Source organism: Ipomoea nil, unplaced genomic scaffold, assembly GCF_001879475.1.
Source record: "Ipomoea nil cultivar Tokyo-kokei standard unplaced genomic scaffold, Asagao_1.1 scaffold3054, whole genome shotgun sequence".
NCBI classification, from domain to species: Eukaryota; Viridiplantae; Streptophyta; class Magnoliopsida; order Solanales; family Convolvulaceae; genus Ipomoea; species Ipomoea nil.
In genome coordinates, this window is record NW_017619482.1 from 1186018 (window position 1) to 1198344 (window position 12327).

A 12327-nucleotide genomic window follows, 5' to 3' on the forward strand; every position below is an offset into this window, starting at 1 on the left:
AATCCATGCCCACCCCAAAGAATATATGGGCTTCTATTGCCAGCAAGTGATTTTATTACAAATCCATAATACAAAGGTGATATGTCAATGTTACATATGTGCTTTTAACAATCAATTGAACAGCATAACCACTAACCAGCCATCTCAATCACTGACTTATCTAATGCAAATCACTTCCATCTCTTGAAGAACTTATGCTTTCCGAATACACCATGTTTCCAACGCTTTCCAAACTTGCCATGCTTGAACTTGCCGTGCTTATACTTTCCATGGTGATGGCCAAACCCAACATGATGGCCATGCGCGAGATGGTGAGCTCCATAAGCAACAGCTGCAGCTGCTGCACCTCCGGCTACCATTGCCCCGACATTAGGTCCATGCCCTGCAGATATCCAAAATGATCAACCAAGTATAAAAACACGGTTTTTCAGTGCATCTACTGAGGTCAAAGTGGTAACTCGCTCTCACATTGTAAAAGCATTTCACAGCCTTCACTATCAAGCAATGTTGAAAAAATCGCTAGGCGCCCTCTAGGCGCGATTTTTGCAACACTGCTATCAAGGCTAGGAATACAACTTGTGATTGACAATTTGGACAGCAGAAACTTTCCTCCATAACTTATTACATTCTTACTCAATAAAGTATTGCGCAATCTTACTATGGTGTATAGGCATGTAAGTTCCTACCTATTTGTATGCATAAGAAAATCCAGAACTATATAAACAGGCAAAATACAGAAATAAAATAAAAACAATTCAGACATGAATGAAAAGTGGTAAGTTGGAAAAACTGGAAAGTACACACCACCATGATGATAAGAAGCTGAAGGAGCTGGATAGCCTGCCGGATGATAACCTCCCGGGGGATATCCGCTAGGCGGGGGATATGCATATGCTGGCGGAGGATATGAGGTTGGAGGCGGGGGATATCCTGCGTGAGGGTATCCAGCTGGAGGAGGATAGCCAGCAGGAGGTGGGTATCCTGGTGGGGGATAAGCACCATGGTGTGGAGGGTAATGTCCCATTGCATATCCAGCCAGATTAGAAAAGAGTCCTCTGTCATCACTGTGCTGCTTGTCTTTTCCCATCTTTCTTCAACTCAACTTTCACAGTCAAAATCCAGGAAAAAACATCATCTATCATTATAGTTAATGCCTGTTGAGCATATAATATATATAAACATAAATGTGCAATCAACTATCAGCTTAGGTTTTTAGTTGAGATGGAGTACATGCTCTTCAATTTGGTATCAGACTCATGACTTATAAATGTGCAATACAACTATAAGCTTAGGCTTTTAGGGTTCAAATCTCTATAACAACTACAGAGTACTGCCAAGTGCATCTTAGGTGAATATTGTAGAAAAGTCTAGAAATCTAACAACAAAATTTAGAATGATAATTATAGAGAAGATCATATCTTGGCATCAAGATGAGCAACCAAAATTAAGAATTCTTTTTTATTTCTTTTCCAGAAACAGACAATGAAAACCAACTGGGTAATTAAAAATAATTGAAGCTTCTGTTCCTGTTTATAAATCCAGAATAAATAAGTAAATTTTAGAAATTTCTTCCAACAATTGCACCTGCAATTTAGAAAACCATCGAAGAACAAACAAAGCCCACCAACAATCAAAAGTTTATGAAAAAACAAGCCAAACAAGCATCGAAACACGGATTTTTTTTTTTGTTTTCATGAAATTTACCATTTGGGAATCATAAATTCTTTTTCCTGGGAGCACATCACAAAGAGTAAATGAGAGAGTATGTATTTACCAGGATTCGATTCCACGAGGAGTTGCTGCAATCTTTGGCTTCAAAACCTCTATAACAGTATAATCTCTTTATTTTCGCGTTGCCTCTACGTCTCTTTCTTAATTAAGTTATCTTTCTTTTTCCATTATTGCTTCCTTTTCTTTATTCTATTGTTTCCCTTTTTCTTCTCAATTGCGCGTTTTAGTTTAAAGTTTGAGCTATAAGCCTTCAAAAGCTTTTTGAGTTGGCACGATTGAGGCTGCTATTGTGAAGATCATGGTCCACAAAGTGTGGTGTAGATCATAAAAATATACATTTTTAATATATACATAAAAATATATTATTTGTATATTAAATGTACATAATATTAAATAATGTACTTGCTTTAATACAATGTATATTTTTAATATATTAAAAGTATATTATTTGTATATTAAACATATATTATTTGATAGTATACAAAATAATATACTTTCAGTATTTAAATAATGTACTTTCTAATAATGTAATTTAAGTACACAAATAATATATTTTTGTTTATGGTCTATATAGTTGTATGGACCATGATCCATACAATTGTAATTGATGGTTTACGGGAGTGGCTCTAATCGCTCAAAATGGCCATTTGGATAAAGGTTAAAGGAGTTTTTTAGATGTTTAGTTGGATGGAAAACTTTTTTTTGAAAGGATAATTAAAAAAAATCAGTAAAATTGAGTTTTTATCATTTAGTTCATGGAAAATATATTCTATAGAAAAAATGTTTTCTTAAATATGAGGAAAAAATTTCTTTTGCTCATTATTAATATTTTGTTTTCTATAGACATTGGGAACAATTAGGACAATTTTACTCTCATAAAATTTTCTTAATTATCCTTAGACCAAATATGTATAATAATTTTTATTATATTATTTCAATAAAATATATAACTATAATTTTTTAATTTATGATATTGTAATTGATAAATTATAATATTTTAATTTAAAAATTACTATTACTTTATTTATTATTACAATTATATAGGGACATATTAGTCTTTATACTTATTATTTCCTACCATTCCAAACAATAGAATAAATATAGCACTAATTTCTTTTCAACCAACCAAATAATTAAGTCAATCTTCATGGTTAGTAACATGTGCTATGTGTGGGGTGATGGATGAAGACACAATGCATGCCTTAGTAACATGTGGTTATGCAAATTCCATTTGGGCTCAATCTCACCTTCCAATCCCCATGATAACAACAAATATTTTTCATACTTGGTTTAGTGATCTATTGAATATTTTAGACACTAATCAGATTATTCACGCAATTGCAATCTTATACTACATTTGGAGGGCAGAAACGGAACGGTATGGGATGCATGTTTACCGCGACCACAGAAGGTACTAACCTCGGCCAAAGCCACGACACTTGCGTGGCAACATACCCATCCGAGTCACCGCCAAGCGAACCACCAGGCTGCCGCACAGCAGCCCAATACTGCCACTGCCATGACACAGCAGCAGCAGCAAGCTAAGGGGACACTGCCGAAGCCGTGGTGGCAGCCGAGAACGAGACTGCACAGCCGGAACCTTCTACGCCAATGCGGAAGTGTTATTTCGACGCTGGTTTTTCGCCCACCACTGGAAAAGCCACGGTTGGCGCAATCTTGATAAGCGAGGAGGGGGAATATATCTCGGCATTCAGTGCACTCTTGTCGGATTGCTTCTCCCCACTTATGGCTGAAGCAATAGCATGCAAAGAAGCCTTGTCTTGGTTATGGAATCGTGGGGAACGTTCTGTACGCTTGTTCACAGATTGTTTAACACTACAGCAATACTTGTCAAACGCAACTATCTCACTTCGGACCTACGTTGGCTATGCCGTTGATGCTTGCAGAGCACGCATTATCTCTTTTAATTACTGCTCAGTTAGTTTTATTCCTAGATCGGAGAACTATTTAGCTCATAGTTTAGTTGCTTCTGCATTTATTTATTCTACTGTTATGTATTCGGACGATGTCCCTCCAGACTCTATTTCAGAATACTTTGAATAAACGCCATACTGGCCACCTTTCAAAAAAGTCAATCTTCATGGTAATTTTTTTTTCCATGAAATTCTAATTTAATTTCTCTTCAAATATTTTTTACGAACCAAACTGCCCCTAAAATATTTATATATCTATGTTGTTTTTTATAGAAATATTTTGGGTTATATATTTGAACACAATCTAAGAATATCATAATTACATTAGATAACCATAGAAATACGACGTTAAAAATCATAATACAAGTTCATGCAGCTGTTCAATATACTGAACTATTAACACAAATATATATAACTAGTTTTAATGTGTGCATTGCGCGATAACACGAGAATTAAAATAAATAAATATTTAGTATAATTTTTAAATATTAAATAGTTAATATAAATTAAATAATTTGCATTTATAACTAAAAAGTATGTGTTATATGAAAAATATAACGCAACATTATATTTCATTGAACGTGAGACGTGACACTATCATGCAAGAGATTTTCCGTTTTCTTTAAGATGAAAAATTCTTTCCACTCCGCGGTAAAGATTAATGACCACTTTCTCCATCTGATACCTGGCCTACATTACAAAACGTAGTTTACAAACACCTCCTTAGGTCTTGATTGAAGGTATTTATAAGGCAGTTTGAAATAAATCGAAAGGTCAGTTTATGTGTTAGATTTTCCCGCCATTGGCACGTCTTTACCTACTACATATTAATTTTTGTTCTACACATTTTGTCTAGGCTTTTAAGGAAAATCTACCTTGGAATGTGAACCTAAGACTCATTTTGCCTTGGTAACATCTTGCATAAAGCTATAGGTTAGTTTAAGGTTTCAAACTGTTTGCTCAGAGAATGTCTCAAACAGTTCCTTCGAATGGTCAACTCTTACCTTACGAGTTAACTCTTCGAACCTTACTTTTCTTGACCTTTCATTTGAATAGTTGTCCTTACTATTCGACATATGCTACTGGGCAAGGTTGGCATTTCCATTCTTTACCCATTGCTACCTTTCGGTCTTCTATCCTTTGTCTTGAACTCTTCAACTTTGAACTCTTTGTAGTTGACTCCTCTTTGAGAGCTTTGATAGCAATTTGAATTGTGATCATTTGAATTACCATTCGCACTCTTTGTATTGAAGAAATTCTAAGTATAAAAGAACAAAAAGAATGGGCTAAATTTTATAATAATTATTTTAGTGTATCAAAATCTAATTTACACTTGTTCCTAACAATAAGAAATTATAAAAGAAATGAGTAAATGAGAAAACGCTAGTTTTAGTAATGAATAGTCAATAAAATATGCAAAATGCGATTAATGAAGTATTTTTTTTATAGTATTATATTTTCAGTGAAAAGTAATAATTTTATAATTGAAAATAATACTTTTCAATAGTAATTTTCTTTAATTGAAATTGATTGCATTTTCATTAAAAAAAAGTATTAACTTTTTATTTAAAAAAAATATATTTTCGTTCAAAAGTATTATTTTTTCCTTTAAACATATTATATTTTCAGTGAAATGTATCACTTTTCATTGGAAAGTACTATATTTGTATGCAAAATTATTATATTTTTTCTTAAATTGTAGTACATGTTCACTGAAGTATTTCAGTTTTGCTAGAATATATTTTATCTTCGCAAAAAATATTAATGTTCATTGAAAATTATATGTATATTTTTAAAAGTATTACATAATCATAAAAAGTTATTGTCTTTTCCATTAAAAAATTAGTTTTTATTGAATAATATTACATGTTTATTGAAAGTTTTGATATTTTTTTGAATAAAATTTAATTTTCATTAAAAGTATTATACTTTCAATTTTCATTCAAAAGTATCAAATTTTCTTTGAAGAGTTATGTTTGTTGAGAAGTATTACACTTGTTCCAAAAATATTGATTTTTTCTTAACAATTATCAATTGAAAAGTATTATATTTTTACACAAGAATAATACATTTTAATGAAAAATTATTACATTTTCCTTTAAAAATATTATATGTTCAATAAAAAGTACTCCATATTACATTTTTATTAAAAATATTAATTTTTCTTTGAAAATTATTTTATGTTCTTTAAAAATAATAGATTTGAGTGGAAAGTACTATATTTACATTGAAAAGTATTATTATTAATTTATTGAAAAGTATTACATGTTTTGTTGAAAGTATTATGTTTTCTCGAAAAGAATTAATTTTTAACTAAATATTATTACCTCTTCTTTTCTTTTCTGTAAAATATTACTCATTCATAAAAAAATAAAAAATAAAAATTATTACAACGTCAATAAATTATTCATAAAAGAAATAGGTGTGATTACGCGATTACATTAGACTATGTATAAGTATTTCTACCTGCAAAAACATAAAGTTGAGATGGCCGAGTTGGTCTAAGGCGCTAGATTAAGGTTCTGGTTTGAAAGGGTGTGGGTTCAAATTCCACTCTCAACATTTCTGTTTAACTATAGTATTTTTCATACTTTGCCCCAGCTTCATTCCATAGTAATACTATTTTCTTTTGAGTTAATACTCAAAATTGTCCTCGACTATAGTGGTTTTTCTCAATTTCGTCCTAAACGACTTTGGTGACCTAATATCGTCCCAGACTTTTGTGTTATTACTCAAAATTGTCCTCCGTTATCTAATCCGTCAAATGGGTGTTAAGTACAAGGTTAAATATGTAATTTTAATTTTGGTCTTCTAGGCCTTCTTATTTCACCGCGCCAACAACAGGGTAAAAAATATTTTGATTAAGAATTTCCAACCTTGCGACTATGTCTGCTCAAGCAATAATTCCCCAGAAATTCGCCAAGTAAATTCGTCAATCTTTGTTTATCAAATTCTTCAATCTCTGTTTATCAATTTCGCCTTTCTGTGTTCATGGGTTTATCAATTTCGCCAGGTAAATTCGCCCAAAGAAAACCCTAAGGAAGCAAAGCAAATTTCTTCCCTACATTGCAATGGATTCAAGACGACGGAAAAGGGGCGAATGCACTCCGAAATATGGTAAGAATTTTGGCTTGTGTGAGCTTATATATGAATATGTATGTACTGTTAAAGCATAAATCAGTGTTCAATGAATTCATTGTGAACGTGCTAGTGCCGGGGTTTAAATATGAGCTTGTGCTAATGAGAGTTGGATGTGGAAAATGGAAATTGAATCTCACAGCAGATTACATCTAACTTGGGATTAAAGTTTTTAGTTGAGGTGAGTTAGAATCTATGAGGGTATAACTTTGCAAATTGCTTTCTGGTTGATATGGTGGATTCTTCTTAAAATGTTTTCTTTAGCTTGAAGAATGACTAGGTTTTATGCATTGTTTTTATTCCTGTTCCTTGGAATAAGAAATATATTTTTGATTATCGATTTAAGTTGTGAGAAATGTATTTCAATATCATATTTTGTACTTGCTGGTTAAAAACTAATAAGATTTTGCAATATATTTCAGCATTTTCTTTTGTGTTATTCTCATTGCTTGTTAACAAATTTTTGCATAAATGATGGATGTGGTACATGATGGAATTTATCCCTACCTCTGTTGTTCATGATTACTTCTCTTGACTTGGAAATTTAGTCTATTCTAAATCAACAGGGCATGTGTTTCAGCCTACCTACACTTGAGGACCCCTTTAATGACAGAAGTGGTAAGCCAGATCCTGTGAAGAACAAAAAGTGAGCAGATTCCAAGAAAGAAAAGAGGGCTGACAAGAAAAAGCTAGCTCCAAATAAAAGGCCAACTGATGTATTTCATGGACTGGTATGATCCTCCTATATGCTCGAGGTCGAAGAAAATAATACCGGGTCTATTAAAGAATATCAATAGAAAGGAGGAAGAAATTAAGAGGCTAAATGCAAGGATTCAAGAAGCTGTCAATGACTCCTAGTGTAATGTGAAATTTGTGTTGGTAGTGGTATTAGTGTTGTGTGCTATGATATATATTCAACTTGTAATAGGGGTGGGGAGTTTTGGAGAAAAAGAGACTAGTTTTACTCAACTTAGATTGAATTAATGTAAGTTAATTTGCAGCAGGCATATTAATATATATGTGAACTTTAAGTCATTTGCAGACTGTTTACAATTTATATAATGTGATTTGCATTTGTAGTTCTAATGTGAAACAAAAAAACACACACAGATCGTTACTGCAAACCACTATGGTACAATTACAGAATAAAATAACCCTGTAAATTCAGTAGTAAATTACACAGTAAATTTACTGCAAAACAGCCTGTGTAATCCATAGAACAGAACAACCTTATATGGAACAAGCTAAAGTAGAGAGATTGCAGCAGTACATTCAAAGATTGGAACAAACAACAGTAAATTCAAACACAATAAAGTGTAGTAAATTCAGTCTGTGGAGAAATTCATTACTAGAACCTGATATGCAAAACACAAATATTCATTACTGTTATAGCATTGAGATGACTAATCTCATTGTTTATCAAAACAATATAAGGGTCTCTTATACAAAATACAACTACTTAACTACGTAATCAATTTCTAATGGTTCATCCTGATTTCCATAACTGCAATCACTTCTGCTTCTATCACTGGTTCATTGGCTGGCTTCTATCACTGGCTCATTGGCAGCTTCTACCACTGGTTCAAACACAACTGCTCTCACTGGTTCATTCACTTCTTCTCTAACTGCTTCTACCACTAGTTCATTGGTTGCTTCTCTCACTGGTTGAGGAATTTTCTTTGTTCTAATCCTCTTCTTTGGATTGAGCTACAAACAGTAATAAACAATAAAGAATGCAGTTTGATTTTACCAACAGTAATAAACAATAAAGAATTAAATACAGTTAGGAATTTATTGAGAACTTACCAATCTTTCTTTGATGGCAGGATCTGTTGGACACCTCCTTGCATTATGGCCTGGCTGCTTACATTTGGTACAATGCAGTTTTATTTTACTCCTTTGCACTGTTGTCAAATTTCTTGGTGTTTTGCTTACTTCTCCTGCACTTTTTTTCCTTAACTTTCTTGGTCTACCTGCCTTACATGATGTGTACAATGGGGGTAGTAGTGGTTCTCTATCTGTAATTGGCCACTCATCTGGCCCAGCCATAGGGTTAATAGAACCTGCATAAGCTTTCAAATAACATTCTGTAGAATACATTGGGCTAACAAAGTTGATGACTTGTAATTTCTTCAACCAAATTGCCCTAATTGCATGCTTGCAAGGAATTCCTGTTAGTTCCCATCTTCTGCAACTACATGACCTTTTTCTCAAATCAACTTGTTGACCATCCTCCCACATCCCTCTAACTTCAAACAAATCCTCATCACATTGAGTACATAAATAACTTGCAGCTGCCTCTTCATTAACTGCAATTTTCTCCATAATTCTAGGACATATTGTAGACTTCCATTCATTAGCAGCTTTCTTTCTATTGTTGAAGAACCTAGGCATTAAGTGATTTCTCAAAGCCTCAAGGCATGGTATAAGTGGCAGCTTCCTTGCATTCAAAATCATTGCATTAAAGCACTCACATATATTGTTAACCAAAACATCACATTGTGCAGAAGTAGTAAAATGAGACCTTGACCATTCACTTGGATGCTTGTCAGATAACCATTGAAATGCATCTACATCTAATTGATGAATATTCCTCATTGCTCTAGTGAAGCTGTTCACAGTTGTTGCTCTAGCTGCTGTCCAGAGAGCATCTTTAATTGCTTTGCCATGGAACCCTGCTACCCTGAGATTACCATATAAGTGCCTCACACAAAATCTGTGAATAGCTTCTGGAAACACTTCTTCAAACTCTGTGAATGGCTTCCGATGGATTCCGCCCGCTGGACGAAAAATCGGTGGTGGAGTACATAAAAGCGACTCCTTCTCTGGCTTCGGTACTAGCCGGAGACCAGCCGCATCAGCTCCATAGTTTGAATATCAGAGAAGTCGGCGATGGGAATCTCAACTTCGTCTATGTTGTTATCGCTCCATCTGCTTCTCTTGTCGTCAAACAGGTACCTAGAATTTCTTCCTCTTGTGATCTTTGCATGACAAATAAATGTTTTATGGTTTTTATTCTTTTGCTGTTAAGGAAAAATCTGCTTATTGATAGCTTAGGTAAACATGATTTTAGTATGTATGAGGATAAACTTATCATCTTGATTGAATAGGCAGATCCTTCTGATAATGTTTACTGGAGTTATTGAGTTTCTAAATTCAGAATAATTTCAGATGTTTATATCTCAGCTTTACAATCCTGATTATGAAAATAACTTATTTAGATAAAATTGGATTCTCTTGAATGTGTCTTATTAGGACAGTGTAGACCAATCAGATGGACTCTAAAATTTGAGTATAGGAGTGTCACTGATTACAAATCCACATTTGGGCAATCATTAATGGTTTAATGGAATCTGATGGTGGTAGAGAAATGTTGGCAAAAAATGGGATAAACCTCATGCTTCTTTATTGTTTGTTCTTGGTAAAATCATGTTTGAGTGGTGGTGGCGTTTGCAGGCCATTCCATATGTGCGGTGTGTTGGTGAGTCCTGGCCGATGACAAAGGATCGTGCTTATTTTGAAGTGACGGTTTTAAAAGAGCATGGCCGCTTATGCCCTGAGCATACTCCTCAAGTTTACCATTTTGACAAGACGATGTGTTTAATTGGCATGCGTTACATTGAACCTCCCCATATAATCTTAAGGAAGGGACTGGTTGCGGGGATTGAGTATCCATTTCTTGCTGAGCATATGTCAGACTATATGGCTAAGATTCTTTTTTTCACATCCCTGCTTTATCTTACTACCACAGACCACAAACGTGCTGGTAACCAATTTTAATGTTCATAAAGTTTGTTTGTTTGTAGTTGGTATGTGTATAGCTATCCATATTTCTATCAAACCGTTTATTCACATCTTTTCGTTGCAATCTTATTAACAATGTTTCCTTCTTTGTTCCAGTAATTGGTAGGTTTTTTTACCTAGAAAAACTTTCTTATTGCCATTTAAATCCTCTATGCAGTTGCAGAGTTTTGTGGAAACGTGGAAATGTGTAGACTTACCGAGCAGGTTATCTTCTCTGATCCTTACAAAGTGTCTCAATATAATCGCTGGACAACTCCTTATCTTGATGCTGATGCAGAGGCAGTTCGGAGTGATAACGTCTTGAAGCTGGAAGTTGGTGAGCTGAAATCCAAGTAATGTCTGCAACTGGGAAATATGTTTCTTTCTACTAAATTTTTTAAAACGTTATGCTCTATAGCAGTTGAAGCTTTTGTATATGTCTTGGTGTATACTTTTCAGGTTTTGTGAAAGAAGCCAAGCTCTTATACATGGTGATCTCCATACAAGTTCTGTCATGGTTACTCCCGAGTCAACTCAAGTAATAGATCCAGAATTCGGTTTTTATGGCCCGATGGGGTTTGATGTTGGAGCATTTATTGGAAACTTAATGTTGGCTTTCTATGCTCAAGATGGACATGCAAATCAGGGTAATGACCGCAAGGTATGGGGCATCTTTTTGCCCTTATTTCATTTTTGCATCGTGACTCATCATTTACGAGCCTTTTCTTAAGCAGTCATATAAAGCATGGATTTTGAAGACAATAGCTGATACTTGGAACCTCTTTCACAAAAAATTCACTGCTCTCTGGGATGAGCACAAGGATGGTCCCGGTGAGGCATATCTTCCTGGTATATATAACAATTCTGAGCTTCAGCATCTGGTAAGAGAGAAGTACATGAGAGATCTGTTCCACGACACCCTCGGATTTGGCGCTGCCAAGATGATAAGGTTGATTATGATGCCTGCATTATTACAGGAACTAATCCTTTTGCACCGAGTCATTGCTTAACAGATGCTAAAACCACTTGAATTGCAGGAGAATTGTCGGTATTGCTCACGTGGAAGATTTCGAATCAATTCCCGATGCTGAGAAACGAGCTAAGTGTGAGCAGCAGGCTCTGAATGTTGCAAAGTTGCTTCTTAAAGAACGACGCAAATTCCAGAGCATTGAACAAGTTGTTTCTACCCTTCAGCAGTATCACTCCCAATAATAAATTCGCGAAAAAGCTGTCGTTGTAACAAGTATATGGCTTCTCCAGTGTAAGCCCATAGCTCTTTCCCCTGTTATACAAACGAAATGATTGATCACATGAGTGCTTTGTCCCCCCCAATTTGTTCTACTGTGCTTTATTATGCTGTATAAATGTTGTATCCATAATTAAGCACTCAAATAAAAAAATGTTGTATAAATAGATGCCTATGTATTTGAACTTTGAAGAAAGGACATCTTGGAAATTTGTACTTTGGGCTTTCTATTAAATATAAAAGATTGGGAGAAGAAGCACTTTCATTCTTATGTTTCAGGTCTATGACGCGATCTGAGATATCCGGGCCTATAACAGATTGTATCCATAATAATAATAATTTGCTTACATGTTTATTGTTGTTCTTCTACATATTTAAGGAAATTTATTGGTAAACATAATCGTACAAAGTTGTGTTACAAATTTAGGGATAGGACGTTAGTTAATTAGTGTTGTATTTAGCCTTGTAATAAGTCCAGAGTTGGTCAACTATTTT

General features: G+C 34.2%; 3 protein-coding genes and 1 long non-coding RNA gene across 7 annotated transcripts in view; 2 read left to right on the forward strand and 2 right to left on the reverse strand.

Annotated features, from left to right (window-relative positions):
- LOC109163990 (glycine-rich protein A3-like) overlaps positions 1–1957 on the reverse strand; it is a 4137-nt gene extending 2180 nt beyond the window's left edge. Inside the window, exons 1-3 of one of the 4 annotated variants that reach the window (XM_019312722.1) lie at positions 1775–1957; positions 805–1102; positions 145–382 (exon numbers count right to left, since the gene is read on the reverse strand). In XM_019312722.1, the coding sequence (XP_019168267.1) occupies positions 171–382; positions 805–1087 (495 nt within the window). In that variant the 5' untranslated portion in view covers positions 1088–1102; positions 1775–1957 and the 3' untranslated portion in view covers positions 145–170. Of the gene's footprint in view, positions 383–804; positions 1103–1704 lie in introns of all 4 variants that reach the window. The other 3 variants (XM_019312724.1, XM_019312721.1, XM_019312723.1) reach the window with 3 other exon arrangements.
- A 4423-nt stretch (positions 1958–6380) lies between these two features.
- On the forward strand, positions 6381–7803 carry LOC109163992. Its single transcript, XR_002051370.1, has 3 exons — positions 6381–6588; positions 6679–6782; positions 7352–7803. It is a non-coding gene; the product is annotated as an uncharacterized LOC109163992 (long non-coding RNA).
- Positions 7804–8336: 533 nt separating this feature from the next.
- Positions 8337–9401, reverse strand: LOC109163970. The gene is made up of 2 exons (XM_019312704.1): positions 8610–9401; positions 8337–8510 (listed from the first exon to the last, which is right to left on the reverse strand). Exons 1-2 carry the CDS (start codon positions 9399–9401, stop codon positions 8337–8339), a joined length of 966 nt encoding a protein of 321 aa, XP_019168249.1.
- A 158-nt stretch (positions 9402–9559) lies between these two features.
- LOC109163985 (methylthioribose kinase-like) lies at positions 9560–12042 on the forward strand. The gene is made up of 6 exons (XM_019312717.1): positions 9560–9757; positions 10260–10569; positions 10765–10939; positions 11046–11247; positions 11321–11535; positions 11624–12042. The coding sequence occupies exons 1-6, from the start codon at positions 9560–9562 to the stop codon at positions 11796–11798; spliced, it is 1275 nt and encodes a 424-aa protein (XP_019168262.1). The 3' UTR covers positions 11799–12042.
- Positions 12043–12327: the final 285 nt, after the last annotated feature.

Excerpts from the sequence above, each read along its gene's own strand:
- LOC109163985 (XM_019312717.1), top strand. The coding sequence starts at position 9,560 with ATGGCTTCCGATGGATTCCGCCCGCTGGACGAAAAATCGGTGGTGGAG. Across the intron at positions 9,758-10,259 it reads CTTCTCTTGTCGTCAAACAG|GCCATTCCATATGTGCGGTG; the intron begins GTACCTAGAATT and ends TGGCGTTTGCAG. Across the intron at positions 11,248-11,320 it reads ATCAGGGTAATGACCGCAAG|TCATATAAAGCATGGATTTT; the intron begins GTATGGGGCATC and ends TTTCTTAAGCAG.
- LOC109163970 (XM_019312704.1), bottom strand. The coding sequence starts at position 9,401 with ATGAGGAATATTCATCAATTAGATGTAGATGCATTTCAATGGTTATCT. Across the intron at positions 8,511-8,609 it reads CTGCCATCAAAGAAAGATTG|CTCAATCCAAAGAAGAGGAT; the intron begins GTAAGTTCTCAA and ends TACTGTTTGTAG.